Consider the following 19,034-nt stretch of genomic DNA (forward strand, 5'->3'; position numbering starts at 1 on the left):
GCCTGAGAAGTTTATCAGACAAGGGAAATTGGAAGTATAATCCAATGGCAATCCGAACGCAATCACGGGGTTTAACGTTATTGCGTGATAGACTACCACACGCAATTTCGGGCAATGGCAAGCTATTTTCGGGCAATGGGAAGTCAGTTCACATGCAATTCGAATTCACGTAAATTTGCGGAATTCACGTGAATGCGTTCTGGCCCCACTTTCTTTTCATTCGAAATTAAGAAAAATTCCTCCCATGTAATAAGGAGTTTAAGTGTATACTTCAGGGTCGTAGCCAGGATTTGGGGAAGGGGGGGTTCCAGACTAAGTACCATCATTATAATGGGGCTTGGGTGCAGCAGCGCAGTGACGCACAGCATTCACTGTATCTAACAGAAGGAGGGGTCTGGACCCCACAGACATCCCCTTTGGCTACATCCTTGATTACTTCCTGATGACATTCATTTTGTTCACTGATGTTCTGGAAGAGATGTGACTCCAGGAGGAACAACCTGAAGCTGCCAATGCTGTACCTCAGCATCTGCTGCCTATGGCAGTCAGTGCCATCTTACTTTGCTTAATAATATGGACTTTGCTCATTAGTGGCTTAACTTGGTACAAGACATCTATCTGTGTGACTGTGAATAACAATGAATATTATATGCTTACCCATGGTTTGTATGGTTATTGTCTCTTTTGCAACATTAGCTGTCTCCAAAAAAGGTGGAGGTTAGGACCCAGTGATGTTTTCTGTCTCTTCCCAGCTGGGCCACTTCAGCCATTTGTCTTTTGTGCTAGCCCAGGTCACTTGCAGTGAGACATGTATAGAGCCTACCAGCCTCTTCTTCCAACAGCCAACAGGTATCTGCAGGAGAAATGGGACAAGGCCAGTTACAAGAAGCATCGCAGAAAGGTACAACATAGCTGGTGAAGGAGGCAATATTGGGGTGTCTCAATGAAAGAGGTTGTTATTCTTCGCTTGTACCTTGAAAGAAAGCTACAGGGAACAAAACACAGGCTGGTATACGATGCACAGTTTAAAAAAAAGGAGGAAAATTTTAATCCATGCATGCTTATTGCAAAACTCATTTCACTGAAGAAAAGTCAGAAGGTGATTAATTGTATGAGCTTTAGTCCATTAATTATTAGGAATCAGTGAAACTACTTTAAAAATATAGGCAAACTGAGTTTTGCTAGCTGTATTAAGAATCTTTTCAAGGAGGGTTGGAGATAATTTTAGATTTGCATATGAACCCCAAAAAGCATGCTTCCTTTGTTTTTAGATGTCAAGCTTAATATTAAGAATAGGTATACCCCATTTCTCTCAGGACCAAATAAATATAGACATAGGTATAGGTATATAGATGGATCAAAGTCAGATACACTTAATGAAGTGCCTCATGTTCTATTCAGAGACCTTTCACTAGCATAGGCTATTTCTGTTTCCAGCAGCCACTCTGCATCATAGCCTGGAGAAGTTGTGTTAGAGTAAAACTCCTAGCTAATGTGGATTGCGAGAATTGTAGTCCCAAAAAGTAACTTTCCCTGTCTGTGTTCTGTATTGGCAGAGTCTGTCCCAAGGACCGTTTAACTATGACACTCCTTTTGTTGGTGCTTTGAATAGACATAGGATCCTTAAATAGTCATGGTTAACATTTCTCTCTCACTCTCCCTTTGTATCTGTTTTACTGAATTATGTTCCAGGGTGAGTCAGTAATTTCTCCCCGTTGTGGAGCAGATCATTAAACAGAGAATCAGTGAACATCTAGAAGGCAATGCCATAATCACAAAAAGTCAACATGGGTTTCAGAGAAACAAGTCATGCCAGACAAACCTGATCTCTTTCTTTGATAAAATTACCAGCTTGGTACACGAAGGGAATGCTGTGGATATAGTATATCTTGATTTCAGTAAGGCCTTTGACAAGGTTCCCCATGACATTCTTGCAAACAAGCTTGTAAAATGTGGGCTAGACAAAGTAACTGTTACATGGATTTGGTATTTGAAATTGAACTTTTTACGGTTGGTATAGGAAGCGTGATTCCCTGAAAAGTCACCTGGGGGACTAATATGGTTCCTTTATCTGGCTCCTTTGCTGTATACAATACTGAGCTGGGTACACCAATTGTCTGATGCACCTGATTGATTGTAAGGAGTTTCCACTGGTCCTTTCTTTGTCTGATCAAATGTTACTATTGACCCTGGCATCTGGTTTTAAAATAAATGGATGAGGCAGATGTCTTATGAACCATGGCTGTAGCATCATTATGGTTGCAATGATCAAAGAAATGGAAGAATTAGCATTCGTCTTTACCAATAACTTTTGGCCCTCCAGATGTCTGGAACTTCTGCTGTCAGAATCACGTCAGTTGAGGCTTCCTGGACTTGAAGTCCAAAACATCTGTAATACCAAAAGTTGAAAATAACTGTTCTATATTTGGGAGGAGGGAGATAGGGGCAGGTCCTTTTACTTCACCTGTTTATTTCTTTCTTTCCTTCTTACAGGTGGAGCTAGCTGTCCCTGTTGTGAACACAAAAAGCTCACCAATACCTTTCCATCTACAGGTGAACTTGAAGAAAATACAGGTAGAGTTGAGTGTGCTAGATTGGGGTTTGGTATGCCATCAGGCCTCAGAACTTGATATCCAAATGTACCTAAACACCCCCTTAGGTATGAGAATAAGTAAGTCCAAGGTTTATCCAACACACATAAGTGATGTGTTAATCACAAATCATTGCACTATTACTACACAATAGTGAACAATGCTGATTAGAAATAATCTTGTTTACTGGCTACTGAGTGCAATTTATGGCTTTAATAACGCCCAACAAATAATGTCTGGATTCAGTACTATCACCAATTTATGATTAGTACATAATCCGTTTTCTACATTTCAGCTGGAAAAAGAACGCCAGGCACTTTTGGATCGGGAAAATCTCCTACACTCTGCCAAACTGTGCGGCATCAAGCAATCCAAGGGAAGTGTGGACAACTGGAACTTCTACTGTAGGCACAGGTCTGTAAGTGGGGTGGGGGGTTAAATAGGATGGTGGGAGAAGTCATGAAATAAGCCATGACTCCAGAGTGCTCCATAGTCCATTGTGGTTGTATGTCTTCAAGTCATTTCTGATTTGTGGAGACCCTAAGGCAAACCTATCACGGGGGTTTCTTGGAAGAATTTGTTCAGTTGTCCTTGCCTTCCTCAGAGGCTGAGAGAGTATGACTTGCCCAAGGTCATCCAGCAGGTTTCCATGGCTGAGTGTGGAGTCAAACCTTTGTCTCCCAGTGTCCAAATCCAACATCTAAAGCACTACACCACACTTGTAGTGGTAGATAAAGAGATTGTGGATTCAAACCCTGGTCTCTCAGTGTCCCAGTCCAACACCTAGGCCACTACACCACACTGGTGGTGGTAGGTAATGAGGTTTAGTAGAGCCAGGGTTCACAGGATTGAAGTACTGGGAATCAGTTATTAATTTGTGGGATCAATGACACCAGACAATATCATCTGGCATCCCCCCCCCTTGGATACCTTTGTTCTCTCATGAGTTCACCTACAATCCCAATAGCAGGGAGGGGGACCCAGCAACAAAATATTGTTTGAAAAGTTGTAATTTTAGGTTCAACTGTCCTATTAATTCTCATTAGCATCACTAGCAAAGGTTTACAACAGAACATTAAGAAAACAACAATAATGACCACAGACGATTTATATAACTTTAAAATAGCCAATGAAAACCTTGAAATAGCTGGAGATTTTTCATAGCTTGGCACAGTCATTAGTCAGTATGGAGACTGAAGTCAGGAAATCAGAAGGCCAGGACTTAGAAGGGCAGCTATAAAGGAGCTGGGCATCTCTCTTCTTCCTCATTAATAACTTTTGCCTTCTTAGCCACACAGCTTCTTGAGGAACTCTCATGTCCATCTGGGGGATCATGCCCCACCATTTGAGAACCACTTTTCTAATGCACATACATACATACAGACATAAGCAAACTACCTTAATATGAATATAGTAAATTAAACCATATTTTACACCAGAAGCCCATGACATCACAGCACCAAATAGCATTATGGTGGTAGTGTGCCTTCCAGACTTATGGTGACCCTAAAATAAACCTATTATGGGGTTTTCTTGACAAGTTTCTTAAGAGGGGGTTTGCCATTGCCATCCTTTGAGGGTGAGCGAATATGACTTGTCCAAAGTCATCCAGTGGGTTTCATGACTCATCAGGGATTCGAACCCCGATCGCCAGAGTCATAGTCCCAATGCTGAAACCACTGTGCCATGCTGGTTTAGTTTTAGATTTACTGAATCAATTTAGTTTTCATATGTGTTGACTCACCAGCCAACAGCTGATTCAGTAGGTCTACTCTAGCTAAGATTAACTAACAGGATTCTGGCCCTTAATATTATTAATGTCTCTCTCTGTGTGTGGAAAGAGCGATAGAGAGAAAGAGAGAGAGAGTTGTTTTGCCGTTAAAGTTTGTCGTGAGCTGCTTTGAGCCCAGTTTTGGGGGAAAGGCAGGATGTAAGTCAAGGAAGGAAAGAAGGACAGAGGGAGAGAGGGAGAGAGAGAGAAAGAGAGAGAGAGAGAAAGAAAGAAAGAAAGAGGTCTGCCTCCCCATGACTACTGGTCTACCCATACAGCTTAAACTGGGAGAAGCGCCATCAGGATCTTGCACGCATTTACTGGGAGAACCAACAGCTGGTGAAGCGTCTGGAAGGAAGGAAGTCAGAACTTGCTCAGGCATGTTGGCAGGAAAACTGGCACAAGGAACAGCTCATCCGTCATAGCATTGCCCGCTATCCCCGTGGCTGGGAAAGCTGCCAGGTAACAAGGACTGAAACTGAATATATTGTGGAGAAAGGAAACAGAATTGAGAAGTCTCCAGAAATAATTGCTCTCCCTCCCTCCCCCTGCCTTCCTCTATCTTCCTCTCTTTTTCTCTCCCTCTCTCAATTAACCAGTGGTATTTATAGAATCATTGAGTTGGAAGAAACTCAAGGGCCATCCAGTCCACCCCCATTCTGCCATGCAGGAACTCTCAATCAAAGCATCCCCGACAGATGGCCACCCAGCCTCTGTTCGAAGACCTCCGAGGAGGGAGATTCCACCACTCTCCGAGGGAGTGTGTTCCACTGTCAAACAGCCCTTACTGTCAGGAAGTTCCTCCTAATGTTGAGGTGGAATCTCTTTCATAAAACTTGCATCCATTGCTCTGGGTCCTAGTCCTTTTGTAGGTTGTTTTCACTTTAAATCCAATTTCTCCATGGGATCCATCCCATGTGATAAAATCCTATGGTGCTGTCAGTAATACACTGTTGTTTCTTGATAACCAGATACTATATATTACTTTCTTTGGAGATAGTTAAACCTTCTAGTCTGCTTATAAAACCAGCCAACCCATTTTCACCCTGATCTGCATATCTTTGGGGTATTTCTGACCACATACTTTGTTTTTGTTTCCCAGGTAAAGAAAGTGAGATGGAGGCAGTGGACAGAGAGCAATGGTAGTCCCACTTCATCAACTGGAGAGAACCTCAGCTTGTCTCCTGGAAGAACCCCCGTACTTTGCAACACTAAGAATAAAAATATGCTGGACAAAAGCTTCTGGGGGAGTGGAAGTGAGTCCCCCCCTGAAAGGGTGGTAACTGCCCCCATCTCTTCAACAACCCTTGTGAGAAAAAAGAATGTAGTTGATCCATCTAGTCATTTGGTCCAGCGGTCAAGCAAAAAAGGTTTAGTACCGGTCAAGATTGCACAAGGGGGCTCTTCTTCAAAGGATGCTAATGGTTCATCGGTCAGGGCAGAGTTACCAGAAGAAGATTCAGAAAAAGAGCCTGGAATGGAAGCTGTGATAGCCACCACCAAGCCTCATGCTTCCATATACTTAAGGAAGAACCTCAGACTGAGGCCTGCTTCACAAGATCAGGAGAAGAGGCTAGAAGTCTCATCAGCTTGTAATGCTGGAATTTGCTATGAAAGAATTGAGAGGGCACCAAAGTCGAGAAATCCATTCTATGGACTTTAGTGCCTGTCAAATCCTGTGAACCATCACCCAGGAAATCTCCAGAATTCACAAGGGAAGTTGTAGCTGGAGCTGTCCAGTTTCCCCATGTGAATTACTAACCAGCTCCTGTGTCTCTTCTGCAAACTTTGACAAACAGCTTCCTATCCTTGGCCAAGGCAGGGGAAAGCAGCCCTCACCCATAGCTCACTAGCAGAGCACATGGTTTGCATGCGGATAGTCTAAGGGATGGCCCAGGAGATATTGTGCTGCTTCAGATGGAGCTGCAAATGGTCACCCAAGACAAAGTACCTAAAACTAAACTAGTATATTTATTTATTTTATTGAATTTATGTCCCGCCTTTCTTCCAAAATGGGATTCAAAGTGGCATATAATAATTTAAAAGGATAAAACTAAAACACTAATTTACAAAAGTTAAAAAGGAAATAATATTAAAAACATGATTTAAACAGTATGTAGAGAGATCTTGTAGCACATTTGAGATTGAGGGCCAGAACAGACAGGACAAAATAAAGCAGCTTCAGGCCACTTTGGAGGTGTGCTGTTTAAACAATGCACGCCTAAAAGGCCAGGAGCCACACTAAAGCTGTGCTTCAGTCCTAAGGACCAGGATGCAGTTTTGGCATGGCTTCTGGCCTCTTGGGACATGTGCATAATTTAAACAGTACACCTCCAAAGTGGCCCAAAGGTGCTTTATTTTGGCCTGTCTGTTCGGGCCCTTTGAACTGAAAGAAAAATGTTTGCAGCATGAGCTTTCTTATGCTGCCAACTTCTTTCTTTCAGTTAGTCTTAAAGGTGCTACAAGATCTCTCTACATACTGATTCTACAGACTAACACAGCTATATCTTTGGTGATTAAAACAGTTACAAAAATTTAAAACATGCTTAAAACATAGATGTTTATCACACTATACTCTTAAAGTGCTAAAATCCACTTTGACTCTCTAGGCCCTCTGTTGCATTCTGGGATTTGCAGTTTAAGAGGATATTTAGACTTTCAGGTATTCTAATACCCCTCCTTAAAACTGCCACAGAATGCAACAGGAGGCAGCTAGAGGAGTCAAAGTGGAATTGTAGCACTTTAAGAGTATAGTGTGATAAACATCAATATTTCCAATAAAGATTAAAAAATACAGCATGCCGCTTTACACACATTACTGCTCCACAATTAAAATTCGGAGCCCTCCCTGAATAAAAATGTTTTCACCTGCCAGCAGAAAGCGAGCAGGGAAGGGGCCAGCCGGACCTCCTTTGGAAGGGAGTTCCACAGTCTGTGAGCAACTACAAAGAAGCTCTTTCTGGAGTCCTCACCAATCATATCTGCAAAAGTGGTGGGACTGAGAGAAAGCCCTTCTCTGCAATTTTAAAGCTCACACTGGCTTGCATAAGGAGATACTGCCCAGATTGATCCATGTTTGTAGGGATTTAAAGGTCAAAGCTAGCACTTTGAATTCTGCCCGGAAACAGACTGGTGACAATTCAGTTGTTTCAACAGGGGTGGGGTGGGTACATTATCCTTGTACCTTGCCCCAATCAGCAGCTTGGCCGCAGCCCCAGGTACAGCACATTGCACTAGTCCAAGTGGGATGTAATCAAGGCATGTGTCACCATAGTCAGATCTGACTTCTTAAGGAACAGGCACAGCTGGCACACTAGGTTTAACTGCAAATACAGCAAAAATCTGGGCATCCAGGCTCAGATCTAAATCCAGGAGCACACCCAACCTGCCAACCTGAGATTTCAAGGGAGTGTGACCCCATCCAACACAAGCTGAACCCCTATTCCCTGATCTGCCTTCCAATTGACCATAAGATTAGGAATGCAGCCAAGCCTCTGCTTTTCAGTCTTTAGAAGTGGAATAATGAAATTTTATCTATGAAGCTTATTGCTCCGCTATGAAAACCAGCTTACCTCTGTCCAGTTTAAAGCTCAATTTGGGTGGCATACTGCTTTTATCAGAAGATTTTTGAGGCCAGAATACAGTCCATCCCCGCTTCGAGGAGAGCTCCTCGTGGCTCTTTTTGGATCCTGGAGTTTTCTGGCTTAAGAAAATGGCCAGCGGAGTGCTCCTGGAAGCGAGGATGGACCTGGGCTGTATTCGAGCAGCAAACTCGGTGGCAGAAACCTGATAAGATTGAATTAAGCTTTAAACCAGATAGAGGTAAAATGGTTTTAATAGCCAAGTGATAAGCTCCTTAGTATTTTGTGGGTTTTTCGGGCTATGTGGCCATGTTCTAGAAGAGTTTCTTCCTGACGTTTCGCCAGCATCTGCGGCTGGTATCTTCAGGATGCTGACAAAACGTCAGGAAGAAACTCTTTTAGAACATGGCCACATAGCTCGAAAAACCCACAAAAACTATGGATGCTGGCCATGAAAGCCTTCAACTTCACATTGATAAGCTCCTGTTTCTACATTTTGTTGCTGTGTTTTATCGCTGCATTTTATGCTCACATGGATTGTTTTGGCTTGTGTTTATTGTTTTATTGTGAGCCACTCTGGAAGAGTTTTATTCTTAAAGATCATTCATATATATATGAATATATATGGTTGAACAAATAAATGTCTGCTACATTTACCTGTTCTAATACTGATGTGATTTTGTTACATTCATAGCATACTCAAGTACATACTGACTCAGAAGTAAATGGGGCTTATTTTCCACCCCTATTAGATACACTATTGTAGTCTTATATCTTTACTATTATAATCAATTGCATATATATATATATATATAATAATATAGAATATATAACACCTTGAAGGTACCCATAAAAACACCAATATGCAATATTTAATAGATCCCAAAAAACCATTGAGTTGGAAGAGACCAACTCTAATAATAATATAACTCTCTCTTTTATATTTGTAATAATAATAATAATAATAATAATAATAATCTATTTATTATTAGATTACAATATTAAAACAAGTTATTAAAAAATAACACAATTTTTCAAAGATTATATATATATATATATTAAATTTTATATATTTATTTTATATTAAATTTTATATACTGTATATTAAAATATATAAATTTAATATATATATTCTACTTCCGCCACTCTTTCCCTGCCTGCGGAAGAGCTAAACAAGAAACCGGAAGTAAAGCCTGTCTCAGATGCCCTTACCTCTTTTTCACTTCCGCCTACCATTTTTCAGCCTTTTTACCTCCTCCGTCTGTCTATTCCCCGCATCGTTCGCTAGGTGGCGCTGTAGGATGTCTTTCTCTTTCCCGGCGGCCTCTCTGGCCCGACTCGCTTTATAGCCCCGTTCCCGGCATCCTTTGCTCTCTTTCCGACCGGCCGCCGCCGACATGGTGAGTACCAGGGAAGCGGAATCGAGAGCCATCCGCGCCGCTGCGCCGCTCAGAGGGGAAAGAGGGGCGGTTTCAGCGTCGTAAGGGGACCCTCTAGCTCGGGCCGCCATCATTGCCGCGCCCGGGCTGCGTCTTTGCTTTTCCCAGGCCCAAACATGACCGGGGGGGGGGTGTCAGTCAGTCTAACTCAAGTCAGGCTCCAAGGTGGGAACTAGGCCCTGCAAGGCCTCTATTCGCCTTGGGGTCAAAGTAGGTTCTGAAACCCAGGGCTGCATTCACAGTGAAGACATAACCCGGTTTGGCACCACTTTGGCTCAAGGCTATGGGATTCTGGGAGTTGGAGTTGGTTGTGAAGAGTCATAGGCTGTATCTGGGCCCCACAACAGACTCCAACTCCCAGAATTCCACAGCCTTGAGCCAGACAAAGTGGTGCCAAAGTGGGCTATGCCTCCACTGTGATGCAGCCCATGACTCCTCGTCTGTTTTCATAGGTAGACCAGATGACTGCACTATGCTCTTATGGAGCTGCTATTCCCCTTGTACTGCTCTGGCTGCCTCCCTTTGCATTCTGGGATTTGTAGTTTGAGGAGGAGCATTTGGAATTGTCAGCCAGAGAGCTCTTAGGCCTCACTGAACTACAAGCCTCAGGAGGCAGTCAAAGTGGAATAGCAGCTCTATAAGAGCATAATGCGGTAATGGGGAAAATCATAGAGTTGGAAGAGACCTCAAGGGCCATCCAGTCCAACCCCATTCTGCCATGCAGGAACTCTCAATCAAAGCATCCCTGACAAATGGCCATCCATCCTCTGGTTAAAGACCTCCAAAGAAGGAGACTCCACCAAAATCTCCAAGGAAGGAGTGTGTTCCTCCGTCACACGGCTCTTAACTGTCAGGAAGTTCCTCCTAATGGCTCCAATATTACATTTGCCAGTTCCTTTAATACTTTTGGATGTAGTTTATCAGGTCCTGGAGATGGTTAAGAGGTGATATGATAGCCTTGTTTAAGTATTTGAAAGGATGTCACATTGAGGATGGAGTGAGCTTGTTTTCTGCTGTTCCAGAGACTAGAACACAGTGGATGCAAACTACAGGAAAAGAGATTCCACCTCAACATTAGGAAGAACCTACTGGCAGTAAAAGCTGTTCTAGAGTGGAACACGCTTCTTTGGGGAGTGGTGGGGTCTCCTTCTTTGGAAGTCTTTAAACAGAGGCTGGATGGACATCTGTCAGGGATGCTTTGATTGAGAGTTCCTGCATGGCAGAGGATTGGGCTGGATGGCCCTTGCAGTCTCTTCCAACTCTTATGTTCAATGATTCTATGTAGGGAAACAGATTCCTGAAGCTGGGCCCTACATTTGGGAGAAAACATAGGGAATATAGGCCTCCAGATGTAGAATCTTAGAGTTGGAAGGGACCTCAAGGGCCATCCAATCCAACCCTCTGCCATGCAGGAACTCACAATCAAAGCATCCCCAAAAGATGGCCATCCTGCCTCTGTTGAAAGACTTCCAAGGAGGGAGACTCCACCACTCTCCAAGATTATATACTCCACTATCAAACAGCCCTTACTATCAGGAGGTTCCTCCTAATGTTTAGGTGGACTATAACTGTTATCATTCCTCAGCATCCATTATGTTGGCTGGGGTGATAGGTGTTAGAAACCAACAGTCATGACTTAAAGGTTGCTTTCTCATCTTTGCCAAACCTCTGATGCTAGGTTTTCTGAAGTTGATGAGGCTGTCTCTGTGGAGTCACCACTGTGCTTTTTACTTTTTTGGTTCCAAAGTCTGTCCTTTTTACATATAACGTACTGAGGGAAACTGCTTAGGGATTCCTCTGCTGTCTTCCAGAGATAGATCAAATAAAAATTATGAACAGAGGTTGCATCTTGGTTATTTGCTCTCTTGTTCTTTGGATTTCTTAGGGACGTGTGCGCACGAAGACAGTGAAAAAGGCTGCCCGGGTCATAATTGAAAAATATTATACCCGCCTTGGGAATGACTTCCACACAAACAAGCGAGTATGTGAGGAGATTGCCATCATCCCTAGCAAAAAGCTGCGCAACAAGATTGCAGGGTAAGTCACTCACTTTTGACCTGCAGCTAGGACATAGTAATGGTTAGCACACACCAGCTTTTCTAGGTTCAGCTGTGAACCCTTTTAACCTGCATCGAAAGTGATTTTGGTCTTGCTTGTGACCTAGTCATTGATAATGCAGGAAGAGAATTCTTGACAGCATTTCCCGTGTTTGGAGGGTCACACTCATCCCTATCAAACCCTGAGCTTATCAGACATCACTGGATGGAAGTTGGGAACTGCGGTTTGTGCTTGCAGATATAGAGCTGAGCACTGTTACTGCTAACTTTTGGCTTTAATTTTTCTTAATGTGATTAAAGAGAGGCACAAACGTAATCAAATAGTGTTTTTCTGCAGGTATGTCACCCATCTAATGAAACGTATTCAACGAGGGCCGGTCAGAGGCATCTCCATCAAGCTGCAGGAAGAAGAAAGAGAGAGAAGGGATAATTATGTCCCTGAGGTGAGTTTTGAGCTGAACAGTTTCTGCTCAAGTTCTCAAGCTCTTGGGCATGTGTAGCCTCTCCTTTTTCCTTTTGAGTCACTATATTATTTTGAAACAACATATTTTTGTATAGTTTAATATCAAGTGTCTTCTCCCAAGAAATGTATATGAAAATGGCTTTTCTTCTGTCTTGTCTGTAACAATATGCTTTCTGGACAGTAAACTGGTATAATGAAACCTTTTTAAAATATTTTTAAAATATATAAATTCCAGAAAACTAGGCTTCATTTTGACATTTTATATATTAAGGGAAACCAATTCATTGATAACCTTTAGGGCTGAAGGGCAGGGTATAAATACCATAAATAAAAATAATAAATAATTTACTATATATTGTATTTAATGGGACTTGAGCATCCACACAATGATACTTGTTCTTTAATGTGGTCACAAAACACTAATTTTCACAGACGTAGGAAGCACTGGCTGCTAGTCTTTTGATAGATATGTAATGTCTCTAAACAGTTTGTCTCCACTGCCTCACTATAAAATGCATTCTTTGTGATAATTTTATTTGTTCTGGTTGTTTTTAGGCAATGTTTGTGTCTTTGATGAGAGCTAAATTGTAGGCCAAGGCATCTAGGATTCTAGGACTGAATGCCAAGTACCATTTCACTTTCTTTTAAGCATTTGCCATCTGACTACTGCATGATGCAGCATAAAGTTTATACTGCAAAGGGGGAAAGGACTGTTCAGCCCTGGCCAGCTTACCCATAGTGAGGAGTGCTAGGAGTTGCAGTACGACATAATATGAATACTTTACCTACCCCAATGTATGGAAAAGAATTCTAGCCACATAATATTGTTGGTCAGATCTTTATAGGTCATCTTGCAATTATTTGGACAGTGTCTTGTACCAGTGCATTTTCATTTTTGAGGCTTGCTGTTCCCATTTCTCCCTCTAACCTTTTTATAACTAGTCATTATTGATATCAGCAGATGTATGCCTCATACAGGTGCTAGGAGCTCTGGTGGCACAGTGGTTAAATGCCTGTCCTGCAGCCACTCACTCAAAACCATAAGGTTGCGAGTTCAATACCAACAAAAGGGCTCAAGCCTCACTCAGACTTGCATCCCTCTGAGGTCGCTAAAACGAGTACCCAGATTGTTGGGGGCAATTAGCTTACAGTTAGTTGTAAACCACTTAGATGCTGCTAGTTTGGTATGAAGCAGTATATAAATGAAGCTGTTTGTTTGTTTGTTTAGGCGGTGCTGTTTGTATTTGGGTGTGTATTGGGGGGTTTTTAGACTATCTTTTTAACTAAATCAATCTCTTTCTTTCCCCATCAGGTTTCTGCCCTGGATCAGGAGATCATTGAGGTGGACCCTGATACCAAGGAGATGTTGAAGCTGCTGGTGAGTGGAGGAACTATATGGTTTTCAGCAGAGCAGCTTTGCTTCAGCCAGCTAATTGCTTCTTGGAAATGGTTGTCAATGTGTGGTCTGTACGTTTTATTTGTATCAGTAGCCACACTGCCTAGTGTTTGACTAGCATGATGACTTATATGATGGGTTGCTGCCTTTGATAGTTAAGCAGCATTGTGGGTGATTGCTAGTAGTATATGCTCCATAATTCCAAATTGTAATAATTGTTTGCAGACCTGCAAAATTCAGGGTCATAGAAACTTTTTTAAAATTTATGCTGGTTTTATAGGAATGAGGCATTCTAAATCCAAAAAAATTACTTCAGATTGTCACAATTTGCTTTGATGTTTTTATGTTGTATGTGACTGAATAAAATGATCTTGTAAAGAATTATCCTGCCAATAGTCAGAAAGGGGTCTTCTCATAGACTTTCGAAACACTAATTTGGTGATATGAAACACAAAATCTATTCAAAAACACTAAAAGAAATTGCATTGGAGCATCAGCTTCCATACTGAATCATGTTTGAATAACTTTGTTAAAGATCTGCTCGATGTACATATTAACTCTAGCATATCTAAGACTGACCTGATGTTCCTCATCAGACCTGCATTCGAAAGTGATTCTGGCCTTCTGCCTGTGGCCTGGTCATTGATACTGCAGGGAGAGAATTCCTGAAAGCATTTCCCGTGTTTGGTAGGGGCTTAATGTCATCCTTTCCAAACCCTGAGCTTTTCAGACATTTGCCTTTTAGTGCTTAGTGGAAGAGTGGGCAAAAATTCAGCTCTCCAAATGTGGGACTGCATGTCCTAGCATTCCTCACTATTAGCTAGGGCTGAGGGGAGCAACAGCCCCTCAACAAGAGGCTGCAAATGTAGTGCAACACTTTTATTGTGTTTTTAACATTGGTACCAAAAAATACATTAAAAACAAGTACAATGTTGAAAAAAGTTTTTCATCTTAGGCCTGTGTAATGAATGTATTAGTTCATATTGGTGCACTTAAAAGGTTAGGTGTTAGTAAAAGGTAGGGAAGTGCCCCAGATTACTTGCCTGCAGTTCCCATCATCGCTTACTATTGTTTTGGCTAGAACTGATGCAAGTTGCAGTTCAAGAACATCTAAAGAAGGAATTGGGACAATGCAGGCTGTATGCAACCCCAACTGTTTTGCAGCCTCTTTTATTTTTGTTTTTCTTGATTAGGCGAAAAAATGCCCCCAAACACCCAATTTGCTCCTGGAGTGGCAGTTTACCTCCAAATACCCCCTGGCATGTCCCACCAATGCCAGATGGCTGGGAACTCAGAAGCTGAAACCAGAATGAAGATTTCCAATTACTTTAGGTGTTAGTTTAGACCAAAAACAAGGTAGTGTGGAACATTGTAGGTCTACAAGGCTGAAAAATAGACTCCAGAACCACTACACTTGTCCATCTCTGATTCAGAGGGACACACATTTCCCAATGCATACTGCTGTGTTTGACACAAATAAAACCACAAAATGTGAGTGAATGAGCGCAGAGATCTGGTTGGTGTGCTTTGGCTAAATGCTCTGTTTTTCTCACCAGGATTTTGGCAGCTTGTCCAACCTGCAGGTTACACAGCCCACTGTAGGGATGAACTTCAAAACTCCAAGAGGAGCCATCTGAAGCCGTTTCTGTACTGTCACTTTTACAATAAATATATAGAAACACAACTTTTGACTTCCTTGTGTTTATATTTTGGATTTTGATTGTGGGTAATGTAGTGTGGATAGACTTTGCTATGGACTTCGTTGATTGCACTAAAATATTGGTTGGGAAAGTGAATTAAGAATGTGTGTTATCTCACAAACACACACAAATAAATTAGTAGCCTTACCTCATTGTATCTACATGGGAGCTTTCAATGGCTGTTTTCTGCTAGAGAGACTTTACAAACTGTTAAATAGTGAGAGGGTGTTTTACTCTTGCAAATGGCCTTTTCTCTTATAACTAGGGGAGGATAAAGTCATAGATGATGTGGCAACAACAGCATATGGTATGTGGCTTGTCTGGGAGGGAAGCTTGTAGCCAAGGTCAGTTTAGGGGAATTTTATTATTCTTGTTATTAGCTCAAATATTGCAAGAGGGGCTGGCTACAAGAGCCCTCCGAGATCGTCTCCCGATATGTATACGGAGCAGACCAGGGGGTCCCACTAAATAGAGCTGAGACAGACTTCTAGAATTAATAACCAATTTATTTATAAGGGGAAAAACACATACGATTCACTAGCATACACACACACATACAAGGCTCAGGAAAAGCATAGGTTAGCATGGAATAGGATTTTAGGCATCACTGGGGTGATACGTACCAGAATGTAGACTCCCTCCAGGAATCCAAATGGAATATGATGAGGATGGCATGAGGCTTAGCCATGGAATGGCTGGCCAGGAATCAGGAGCCAGGAGCCAGGTCAGGGTTCAAGGGGACAGAGCTTCCCCCTGAAGTCCAGACTGGCCCAGTGAACAGGCAAATCTGATGATATTTATAGGCAAAATCTTGCCTCTGGCAAAGGTGCTTGATGGTGAGAACAAAGGTGTTTAATTACTTGCTTTTCACCTGGATGTCCCTGTCTGATTGTCTTAGTGGTCTTAAGCTGCTCGGACAACAGACCTGGGGAGGGGGTAAGAGCCTCAGGCAAGGCAAATATTTGCTCTTCCTGGTCCTATGATAATCCCTTTTATGCGACTCTCTAGATATGATGATGTGGGTGCCTCTCAAGGGTGTGTGTGCATGTCCTCATGCCTTGCTAGTAATGGAGGACAGGCTATTAGAGTTCATCTAGGGGTCATTAAGGGTTATCATTTATACCAAAATTTATATAAAACCAGCATGGGTAACAAGCTGTGAACTACACTGTTACAGAAAAGAGCAACAGAGAGAGAGACTGAGAGTGCCGTGCATGTGATGCTGGATCCAGACTTTATTTCCACTCCCTCCAACCTATGCATTTGGCATTTTTCTACTTATCAGACCAGAGATGAGTGAAATTCAGCCCTCTAGATCTTCAGGCTGCAGACCTAAGGATTCATCCTCATTGGTTATACTGGCTAGGGCTGATGAGAATTATAGTCCAACTTCTGAGGGGCCACAATTTGCCCATAGCTTCTGGGAACAGGATGGTTGACATGGTTTCAGGTCAGAGGTAGACTGCTCAGCCATCTAGATGTTGGACTATAACTTTTTAGTCCTAGCCAGAATAAGCAATGCGGAATGCAGAAAGCTGGAGAGCTACGCTTTCTCCTTGTTTACATCATTGTAATAGTTTAGTCACCAATGTCAACGTTTTGTGTTGCTACAAAGTAGTACTCATGATTTTCAGTACAGTAATTTGACTCCGGTTTTACAAACTGTGGCCCTGTACAGACCGGCCTGAAAGGTGGGCATGGGGCAGAGTTGGGGTGTAGCATCCTCATGACGCGCTTCCGACTCCCCTGGGCACTCTGATACACTGTATAAACTGAAAAGCTGCTGCCTAGGCTGATACATAGTCTTCTCATGCTTCACAGGACATGCTATGTTTTATTGTGTTTCTATTTTGTCAGTCACGTTTATGGTAAAGTGGTAGAAAAATGGTCTACATACTTTCAACACTGTCAACCTGACCCAGTTTCCTTTGCTACTTAAATTCTCTGTATGGCAGAAAACATTGCTGCCTTGGTTTCATTGCGGCTAAATTATGCAGTTGCTCTGCATCCATTTTGCCACAAAGAGGTCACAAGAGTAGAAAGTCAGAACTTTTCTTAATTTCAATCCAGTCTTGGGTTGTTGAATAGAAACCTGTCGCCAGGTGGCACCAGAGAGCCATGTCCAATATTCTGTTTTAAAACTAGAAAGCTAAAATTACAGGCATTAACAGGAAAGTGGTTCCAGGGGAGGAAAAGCCAAAGCCCACCTATAGCTTCTTCCAGTTGTCAATGTGAAAGGGTTATTATTCAACTTCGAGGGGGAAGCACAGTTTTGTAGATTAATACGTGATTAAGGGACTCATTACTAAATGAGTAATAATGATATCCAGCTGACCTTCTAGTTGTGGATATATTCAGAGAGAAAAGTGGGGAAAGGCTCCTTGCTATCAAAAAATGGTGGAACTGAGTTCTACATAGAGGAAGCATCTAGCTTCACATATATACTGAGCTTCATATGAACAACACCTATCCTTTTATATACAGCCATGGCTCTTAGTGTTCACCAATATTATACATAGCCTCTTCTGATTCTGCCTTATACCAATGTCACAAAAGACTGGGAAATGCAGTGCTCAATCTGCCTGCTTTTTATACACACACACAAATATGTGCCTCTATGCTAGGGCCCATGCTGTTGCTATGACCTACTTTGATTATGATGAACAGTGTGTGTGTACATGCGCAGCAACTCTTTGTAAGCATGGGGGTGTCAATTATTCATGCACAGTCCATGTTAATGCAGGATTTAAACAATCTCATCTATAATTCAGAGGGCAGGGTGCTCCCACTATTGACTCCAGTGCTCCCCAAGGACCATTCACGCTTAGGTGAGCAAAGCTGAGTAATGTGACTGGTTTGACAGACAGGAAAGGAGGGGCAACAACTCATCTGGAATAAATTCAGAGACTGAACAGGAGCTGATGAGGAGAGAAGTCACCGGAGCCAAAAGATTGTGGAGGTAGCATGAAGGGGATAGAGGTCTCACGAGGAGGAACCATAGGTCATTGGTAGAACATAAGCTTCCCATGCAGAAAGTCTATGCTTTGGCACCACCCACTAAAGGGTCAGTAGCAGCTAATGCCAAACAGGTTCAGGCCCTGCGGACTGAGCAAAACAGCAAATTTAACCTAGTATAGAGGTGAGAATAGTGCATCCCTTCTAGGTGCTGTTGAACTACAGCTCCCATCAGCTCTAACCTGTACAGCCAATGGTGAGGACTGCTGGGTGCTGCAGTTCAACAACATTTAGAGAGGACCACACAATTTTGACCCCCAACATAGCATGAGGCAGTTTCCTGGATTGGGAAAGATGGTAGCTCAAGGGTAAGAGAACATACATTTCATGCCAATTGGCCCACAATGGGTCCCTGGCATCTCTTGGCAGGGCTAGGAAATGTTCTTCTCAAACAATAGAGAACTGCTACCAGTCAGAGCTGGTGGTAGATCAATGACAGATATTTTCTTTTAAAACAGTTTCTTATTATCTGTGTTCCTGGAAAAGCAGCACAAAGGGCATTAAAATAGCTCCCCTAAAGAAAGGTCACCCATCTGGGAGACAGCTGCCGCCAATGCATCCCAGAGCCGTGGCGTATTTGGGGGGGGGGTATGTGTCCATGCATGCATGCATATGTATGTGTGCACACAAATGTGTGCGTGTGTGCTTCCAGGTGCATGGAGAAGAAACACGAAGCAATCGTTCACGTGAAGCTAGCATTCACATGAAACAGGAAGCGGCCCTCTTCTTCACCCCGGAAGTGCAAAAGTTCAGAGCATGTGCAAGGGTGCCAATTCGAATTGTCAAATCCGCATGGTATGTACTGGTGTAGTAACTTATTTTGCCATCACTCTGCTTTGCCTTTGAAATGACCCCAATTTCACTCTTTGCGCGTGATAATTAATCACGTGAATTGGCTTACTTTCGAATTGGGTCTGCTTTCCCTTTCCTTTGAGATGGGGGTACATTTCCCTTGTGTGATAACGGACCAACTGAAAGAAAGAAGTTGGCAGCATGAGCTTTTGTAAACTTCAGTTTACTT

The 19,034-nt window shown here is 42.5% G+C and overlaps 2 protein-coding genes and 2 non-coding genes across 4 annotated transcripts; all 4 read left to right on the forward strand.

The window, feature by feature from the left end:
- The first annotated feature begins 808 nt into the window (after positions 1 to 808).
- LOC121934031 lies at positions 809 to 6,439 on the forward strand. The gene is made up of 5 exons (XM_042474005.1): positions 809 to 901; positions 2,494 to 2,574; positions 2,887 to 3,005; positions 4,641 to 4,824; positions 5,465 to 6,439. The coding sequence occupies exons 1-5, from the start codon at positions 809 to 811 to the stop codon at positions 6,023 to 6,025; spliced, it is 1,038 nt and encodes a 345-aa protein (XP_042329939.1). The 3' UTR covers positions 6,026 to 6,439.
- A 2,749-nt stretch (positions 6,440 to 9,188) lies between these two features.
- RPS17 (ribosomal protein S17) lies at positions 9,189 to 14,982 on the forward strand. The gene is made up of 5 exons (XM_042477100.1): positions 9,189 to 9,343; positions 11,268 to 11,419; positions 11,777 to 11,882; positions 13,215 to 13,280; positions 14,855 to 14,982. Exons 1-5 carry the CDS (start codon positions 9,341 to 9,343, stop codon positions 14,933 to 14,935), a joined length of 408 nt encoding a protein of 135 aa, XP_042333034.1. The 5' UTR covers positions 9,189 to 9,340; the 3' UTR covers positions 14,936 to 14,982.
- On the forward strand, positions 11,507 to 11,637 carry LOC121935849. Its single transcript, XR_006104871.1, has one exon. It is a non-coding gene; the product is annotated as a small nucleolar RNA SNORA71 (small nucleolar RNA).
- On the forward strand, positions 13,895 to 14,031 carry LOC121935848. The gene has a single exon (XR_006104870.1). It is a non-coding gene; the product is annotated as a small nucleolar RNA SNORA71 (small nucleolar RNA).
- Positions 14,983 to 19,034: the final 4,052 nt, after the last annotated feature.

Source organism: Sceloporus undulatus, chromosome 6, assembly GCF_019175285.1.
Source record: "Sceloporus undulatus isolate JIND9_A2432 ecotype Alabama chromosome 6, SceUnd_v1.1, whole genome shotgun sequence".
In the NCBI taxonomy this organism is placed as follows: domain Eukaryota; kingdom Metazoa; phylum Chordata; class Lepidosauria; order Squamata; family Phrynosomatidae; genus Sceloporus; species Sceloporus undulatus.